Source organism: Parasteatoda tepidariorum, chromosome 7, assembly GCF_982258835.1.
Source record: "Parasteatoda tepidariorum strain Cologne lab strain chromosome 7, Ptep-v5.0, whole genome shotgun sequence".
Taxonomy (NCBI): Eukaryota; Metazoa; Arthropoda; class Arachnida; order Araneae; family Theridiidae; genus Parasteatoda; species Parasteatoda tepidariorum.
Genome location: NC_141761.1, coordinates 79,093,297 through 79,101,787, shown reverse-complemented (window position 1 = coordinate 79,101,787; position 8,491 = coordinate 79,093,297). Strand labels below are relative to the sequence as shown.

General features: G+C 29.6%; 1 protein-coding gene across 1 annotated transcript; it reads right to left on the bottom strand.

Annotated features, from left to right (window-relative positions):
* Positions 1–318: 318 nt before the first annotated feature.
* On the bottom strand, positions 319–8,032 carry LOC107446681 (uncharacterized). Its single transcript, XM_016061392.4, has 4 exons — positions 7,874–8,032; positions 3,569–4,181; positions 1,916–2,359; positions 319–598 (listed from the first exon to the last, which is right to left on the bottom strand). Exons 1-3 carry the CDS (start codon positions 7,886–7,888, stop codon positions 1,923–1,925), a joined length of 1,065 nt encoding a protein of 354 aa, XP_015916878.3. The 5' UTR covers positions 7,889–8,032; the 3' UTR covers positions 319–598; positions 1,916–1,922.
* Between the last annotated feature and the right edge of the window lie 459 nt (positions 8,033–8,491).

Below are 8,491 nucleotides of genomic sequence, written 5' to 3'. Positions count from 1 at the left end.
TTTTCCCTAAGGATAACCAAGCGTTTAGGTAAAAATTACTGAGCTTTTTGGTGTTCCCATAGAGCCAAAAATACGCTACATTTCACCATATTCTGAAAGTTTTGACCATTTTTTTTCTCAGTATATATGAAAAGGAACAATTTTTTTTAAAAATTTATTTTACTGGTTTCAATAGTTTAAGAATTTTGTAATATATTATATATTACAGCTTCTTTAATTTATAGAATGAACAAACCATTTCAAAATGTCTTAAAATTGAGATTTTTTGATTGCGATATTTTTTATAAAAAAATCTGTAATCAAATGAAAGAAGACAAATTTCTTTAAACTGTACAAAATCACATGTTTATTGCCGCACTCACTTCGACAGATGAAATGTCTATACATATAAATTACACAATTATGGTACACTTAGTTAACTTTTATCCAAAAGTTGCTCGATTGGGAGATCCATGTGGATGCAAAAGGGTAAAAAAAAATCTTATTTTTCCCTGTCCATCTTTCTCGGGTGTGGCAAGTTCTGGTAACATCACAGATTTTTTTTCTTCAATCTAATGGAAGAAGTTGAAAACAGGAGTTTTTATCACTTTTCTTCGATCTGAAACAAAACAATAAAAAAGATTTAGACATTTGTAACTGCATACTAACAAAAACTGCAACTATTTGTTATATTCAGACGTTTATTGCTTAAATATGATACCTATACTATAAAGAAATGTTTTATGCTTAAGCTTTGGGAGCACAGAAAAACTGCAAGTAATAATTAAATTTAAACATTTTCTGTTAAACAACTAATACGTATACGACCAAAAAAATTCTTTACGCTTAGCTTTTGTTGCTAACAGAAACTGCAACTATCGCTTAGATTCAGATATTTGTTAAAGTAAACTATTTAAACTGCTAAAAAATGCTATATGCGTTAACTTTCGAAGCAAAGAAAAAATGCTCTGATTTATTAGATTTAGTGATTTACTTATTAGGTATGGAAAAGTAAAATACTGAGATAGCTAGAAAAATATTTTATGCTTAGTGGTTCGGATCAAACAGAGCCTGCAACTATTAATTAGGTTTCAACTTTTTTAAATAAAAAAAACCTGCATAAAATAATTCTTTACACTCAGAATTTTGAAGCAATCAAAAACTATAACTATTAGTTAGATGTAAACATTTGTTAAAGTATAATGTTTAGTCAGCTAGAAAATACACTGTACTTCAGTTTTTTGAGCAAACAAAATCTGCAACTATCAATTTAAAAAATTAGATTTAAACGCGCATTACTTAAGCATAATACTCAGATCGCTAGATAACATTTTAAGCTTAGTGGTTTGGAACAAATGGAAACTGCAACTATTAATTAGGCTTCGACATTTGTTAAACGAAAAGATCTGTACAACAAAAAGTACTTTGCACTCAAGCATTTTGAAGCAAACAAAAACTATAAATTAGATTTAGATATTTGCTACAGTAAAATGCATATACAACTAGTAAATACTTCGTACTTAAGCTTTCAAAGCAATCAAAATCTGCAACTATTAATTGAAATAAATAAATAAATGAATAAAATAAATAAATAAAGAAAGAAAACTTTTTTTCAAAGTACTTCACTTACTTTTTTAAAATCTGAATAGTATTTTGTTCTTATTTATTAAAGTTATCTCCTTTTCCTTAAATTTCTATTGTTACAAAAATGCTGCACAGTTTTATTTACGACATTTTTAAAGGCATAGTTAATAAAATGGACTAAGCTTTCCTTCTATAATTGGAATGAATAAACTTATTTAAGAGGTTTCTATGTGTTTAGTAATAAAAACACAGGTATAAAATAAGGAAATCTAATAAAGTAGAATTTAAGAGAAGAGTACTTTTAAAAACTGAAAGGTGGATTCGTAACTTATTTAAGGAAGATTTAACTTACTTCTCTTTTAGTATCCTCCGCCACCGCCGCCTCCTTTTCCACCGCCGTATCCACCGCCACCGAATCCGCCGCCGCCGTAACCACCGCCTCCGCCTCCAAAACCACCTTTTCCACCGCTGCCACCATATCCTCCTCCTCCAAAGCCACCTTTTCCACCGCCACCACCATATCCTCCTCCGCCTCCTCCGAAGCCTCCTTTGCCACCACCGCCGTAACCTCCGCTTCCGCCACCATATCCTCCACCGGAACCTCCACCTAATCCTTTTCCACCACCATAGCCGCCTCCAGATCCACCACCGTATCCACCTCCGAGTCCAGATCCTCCGCCGTATCCACCTCCGCCGCCACCACCATGACCACCACCACCGCCAAGATTAGTTAGGCTGATTCCAACAATTGCTACTCCTCCACCACTGCCTCCTTTTCCACCTCCGCCTCCACCACCTAAATTTTAAAAAAATCACATTGTCATTAAAGATAAAATTTACCATAACAAGGAAATATCCAACTACGTACTTGACAACTACTACGTACTACACACTATGTAAATTGAAAGGTATTCAGCATAGTTGCCAAAATAGTTACATTTTATTTTTTTATCAAATAGTAAACCTCAAAAGATTTTAGTAGATTTAACGTCGTCTTTAATTTTTAAAGTTCTCGATAAAAAAATGTGCAAATGCATAGTCAGAAAAATGGTAATTAAAATCTCTACTTTATCAATTAAAAGAGAAAAAGAAAAAAAAACTGACTCACTTGATGCTGAACCCTAGTTGTTGAAGATTGTTGCAATCTTATAAAGTGTCACCTGAACTAGCGGTTCAAATTATACTCATATATCGACACAATATGCATAACAGAGCAACTTGCTTAATTTGCAATGTAGTTTGACAATTGTCACTACTACTACCCGTTGTTTGTTCGGCATAAATAAAGGCAATGATTAAGAAATCGATTAGTCAGTACTAAATTGATATAAAATTTAATAAATAGTAATTAATCAGAATTACGCAATCATGCCAAAAACCGGAAGTGATATATGAACTTAATTAAATCAGCTAAAATAGTTGCAATATCTTTTAATAATTATTTGATACTCTCTCCGATGCTTTACGTCATTAAATAAAGTAAAACAGGTTTTTAGATTTAAGCAATGTATATCGAAATGAGTGAAATTGTTAGCAGAATAAAATAGTTCAAAAACGAAAAAAAAGAAAGAAAAAAAATGGCAAGTGTGAGTTTGAGACTGTAAATTAGAAGTGAACATGCTTACATGTTTATATTAAAAATAAATTATCAAATTTTAATAAATAAAGGAAATAAATAATTAAATATAAATAAGTATAAATAAAAAATATAAAATAAATCTTATAAAGTTTTTCAAACAAAAATGGAAAATTCGTTTTCATCGCTGCTCTGATGAAAAATTAATGTTTAGTATGAAAAAAAGGAACATTTCAATGAAGAAAGGTTACATTTATTAAACTATGTTTTAGTAATTTAATGAAATAAAAGTATATTGTAAAACAAATTATATTAAAAATTTCATTAATATTTATTTTTAAATATTTTTTTAAAAAATATTATAAATAAGTTTACAGTTATATATTTCTAACTTAAAGTTAAATATAAACTTTAAAATGTTATGCTTACCGTATCCGCCTCCACCGGATCCACCGCCCCCATAACCTCCAGATCCACCTCCACCGTATCCTCCTCCACTGCTTCCTCCGTAACCTCCTCCTAGACCTCCGAATCCTCCTTTTCCACCTCCACCTCCGCCTCCATAACCTCCTCCTAAGCCACCGAAACCTCCTTTTCCACCTCCACCATAACCTCCTCCTCCACCGCCATAGCCTCCTCCTAGGCCACCAAGGCCTCCTTTTCCACCTCCTCCATAGCCGCCGCCACCAGATCCTCCACCGCCATATCCACCGCCACCAGATCCTCCACCGCCGTATCCGCCACCTCCTCCTCCATGTCCGCCTCCACTTTGAATAGGAACAGCAATGAAGATGGTGTCACCTTTTCCACCTCCTCCACCACCACCGTATCCTCCTCCGCTACCTCCACCGTATCCTCCTCCGCCACCTCCACCGTGGCCTCCTCCGCCACCTCCACCGTATCCTCCTCCGCCACCTCCACCGTATCCTCCTCCGCCGCCTCCACCTTTTCCTCCACCGCCATAACCGCCGCCACCACCATTAAAATATCCTTCAGAGACAGAGAAAACCAAGCAACTTAGAGTGGCCCATGCGGCCCATTTCTGTAAATAAAAAAAAAACATTATTAAAATAACTAAAGAGAAAGAATCAAATTGTTTGAATTTGTGTCATTTTCTGTTAGATAGAGTCCGATTTGAACAAATGACGTAGATATTACAAACTACTACGCTAATGGCTTAAACCTAATGGTTTAGAAAACCATTACTTCGGCCATATACGTATTCCTGACAATTTAACATCAATGTAAATACTAGTTGGCAACTATTTGGCATAATTTAATTATTAATTATTTAATTATATTTTATAATTTGGCATAATTAATTATTATAGAAGATAGTTTGACTGTAATAGTTATGATCTTTACCTAAAACTTTTGACTTTAATTCACTTATCAAGTGTTACTTAGAGTCAGCGATTTCATCTAATTCCCCTTTGAGTTAAAGGCCTTATTTATCTGTTCCACCAATCAGCCTTACAAGAAGTTACTATATAAATTAGCGAATACATAGTTTATATGCATATAAAGGGTGTTTCGTAAAGACCATCCTTATTGTAAAATTTTTTAAAATCTTACCAAAAAAAGAAATAAAAAATACATATTAATAATAGCCCATTTATATTTAAAGCAAGAAAACCCTATTGAAATCTAACAAACCACTACTGAAGGAGGAAGGGCTGAGAATACAAACATTTGTTTGATTTACTGAGAAAACATAAAGGAGTTGAAATGTGATTATAAGAGGCGAATCCAAGTTTCCACAGGCAATCAAACTAGTTTTTATGTTTTCCTTTCCTTCTTTTTCATTAGTAATTCATAATTTGCTAAAGTTTTGAATTTGACGTTAAAGTTGAGATCGTTAATGTGTATACTGTTTTCAATTTTTAACAAGATTTCTAAAAATGTATATTAGGAGTGGTCCTTACAAAACGTTATACGATTTTTATTATTAAACAAAGCTTCAAACACTCATTTTATTCTGATTTTCGCACAATTTTAAACAATATTGCTTGATTTCTGTTTTATTCCGATTGCTAGTTTTCCATATCAACTTATTGCATATTGTGTTTGAGCGAAAATTGGTATATAATAATGAATATATCCTACATCACAAATTTTACATATTCATTTTGAGAATTTCCACCTGTCAAATAATAGAGTTATTTTCTTTGCAGGTTCATTAAAAAAATAAAAATAGGATCATAATTCTTAGCTTCATAATACAACTCTAGTCCTAAGTACACGTATAAAAAAAATTTAAATTTATGATCCAAAATATTTTAAACATCGATTTCTGATCTCTATACTAATACAATACGATTAATAAAGTTCAAAAAGAAATGCAATCATTTCGTATTACAATATGAGGCTATTTTCAAAGCATTTCAATAACAAGATTTGTTATGGTTTCGTTAGAATTTATATATTTTCCTTGCTATTAGAATATTTCGTCGTTAAAAAGATTTAGAATTGAGTGTCTCTGTTTTGCATATACATAAATGTATTTTATTTGTTGAGTTTCATTGCACTATCAGTCAATCTGAAAGTTCTCTCTTAGTTTTTAGAAAAATTGATATTATGATGCGGGATGAATAGAATATGTTTAAGTCTCATTGGCACTAATAAAAATTCTTTTTTTTTAATTTTCAAAGCTAATAATTGTTTGAATAATAATTTTTGTGACTAGAGAATGAAAATATCAATTCAATTTTCATATTTTAAAATTTGAAGACGGAAGACATACTTTAAAATGTTAACATTAATTGATGAAGAATTTAGTTTTTCAAGAAGTTTTCAATGAAATCATGAAAGCCAATAAGATTTTGACAAACGAAAAACTTAAAATTTAATCACTGTATAACACTATTTTTGTATAAAATAGAAATTATATTTGATATTCTAAAATTTATATTATAGTAAGGAAGCATTTTAAATGAAATAAAGTAAAATTCTTAATAAAAGAAGAAAAAAAATTGTTAGAAAATTTTGTATATTTGAAAAAAATTTCGTTTTATAAAATCACCAATTGCATTATGCATGCATCTTTACTTCCAAGTTAAATATTAAATATAATTTAATCAATCTAAAAAAATTACAAAAATTAAAGATTTTATAACTTTATTAATGATGAATTTGTTTTATTTCAATAAAAAAAGCTTTTATTAATTAATTTGCTTTTTGATGCTCAGGGAAGCCTAAATTAAACACGTATTTGATAAATTTAAATTTCTTTCATTCGAGTATATGACTATTGTGGGTACTAATAATAAAATATTATGTATTCTTATACTCTTATCGTAACTTTATACTACGCTGTAAAATAATACGGATCACAATACAGTAAAAAGTACCGGCACCCTGATTGCCTGTACTTGTTATCGCGACTTGATTCGGAATTTTTCCAGTGTGTTACGCATCTTAACTTAATGATTCATCTTCTTTTACCATCAGCAATATTTATAACAAAAAGAAACACTCACAATTTAATTGTAAAAGGAGATATTATAATAAATGCAATGAATAATATATTAGAATAACATAAAGCAAATATTATTTAAAAGAAATATGCATATTGAAATTTGCGTAATTAATTAAAAATGGTTCTTACATAAAATATTCTTTTTCTCTTAACATTCTAAGTATTCATTTTAAACTACTCTTAAATCTGGAATAGTAATTGATTGTTTTACATAAAAATTACATAGCATGAAGTTTATTTTTAATGTGATTAATTTTAAAACTAAATTTTAATTATTAATTTTAAGTAAACAAAATCAGGAAATTTTTTTCTTTTAGCATTTTATCGTTAAAGACTATTAAAATTTTTATGAAATTTTTGTAAATTATAATTTTTTTAGCTTGTATATTTAGTTTAATAGCATTAAACTTCTAAATAAGTGTTAAATGACAATAATTAAGCTTACGAACTATTTTAAAAGAAATATTATTTTATTTAAAATAACGGAACAAGAACTTTTTTTTAAAATTTATTTAATACTACGTAATTAGGTATACAATAATAGTATAAGGTACTCTAGAAGGAAATTTTACTATGTAAAACCACATATTCTTAAGTAATATTTAAAAATTTAACATATTTCTCTTTTCAATAAATTTAAGTAAAACCTTAGCATAAAAGTAGGCAGTTATACGTATAAAAAACAAATAAACAAAAAAACTTACCGTTATAGATTTTTGTAAAAAATTTTGAAAATGATAATTTAATAGTTTTAAATTTATAAATAAGTAATAAATTATTATAATTTGTAAAATAATTCAGAAAAAAATTTCTTTTGTCATTTTATCTTTAAATACTGTTTAAAATTGTTATTTTCATTAAATTAAGTATAATTAATCTTCAATTTCTAAATAAGTGTTAATTGACTATAATTTAGTTTGCAGAATATTATAAAAAGTTATTTTTTTAAATTTAAAATAAGTAAACTAAAACTTTTTTTTAAATATATTTAATACTATATATTAGGATATATAACAATATAATTTAATATTCCAGAAGGAAATTTAACTATGTAATTTATATAATATTAACAGATTTAACATATTTTTCTTTTCCATACATTGTTTTTTAAAGGAAATAAAACTTTAAATAAGAAAAATTATTTAAATACAAGTAACTACTTCTTATTCAAGATTATATTAAAAAATCCCAGTTATGCAATACTCGTTACTTCATATATGTAACAGTTACTAAATATCTGTAAGAGGAGCTCTTACCTTTGTAATTCCCATGACTGCTGAGAGCCAAGAGATGAGATATCCCTGGATTGAGATGGTGAGGCTTTTATATGAGATGCAGACTGAGCGAAATCAGGTTAGTTGGTCTCGTCCAAACAAGATTTTTTTCTTTTTTATTCTTTGTCCCTTCACTTTCTTCAGTCCGTTGGCTCTATGATGACCTATCCCCTATATCTGGCCCCTCCTTTCCCTTTCTTCTCCCCCCCTTTCCTCCGACAAGAGGAAGGTGAAGAGTCAGTTGCACGCGAAGAAGATCTTATCCTCTATCCTATCATCATTTCTGGCTCAGTGGGCTGTCTGCTTCCGTGGGAATTAAAGAATCGTTTTGTAAGATGCATCAAATTTAGAATAATTTATAGTCATTGTTAGCTGTGAAAGTTACGCTTTTAGCAAAAAATATATCACCACATTTGTATCACCTTTGAACAGGCTGTTGGGCATACATTTGGTACAGGTGTTTAACAGCAAAGAAGACTTTAATAATTTGACTATTGTAGAGATGTTGTCGGTAAAACTCAAAAGCCGCTAATATGCACATTCATTAGCTAATCTGCAGATTAATTAGGGTGATATGTTGAAGTGCGGAATCAAGATTTT

What these genes read in the sequence shown, in the direction of transcription:
- LOC107446681 (XM_016061392.4), bottom strand. An exon ending in ATCCGGTGGAGGCGGATACG is followed by an intron (nt 2,360 to 3,568) that starts GTAAGCATAACA and finishes TTTAAAATTTAG; the next exon opens with GTGGTGGAGGCGGAGGTGGA.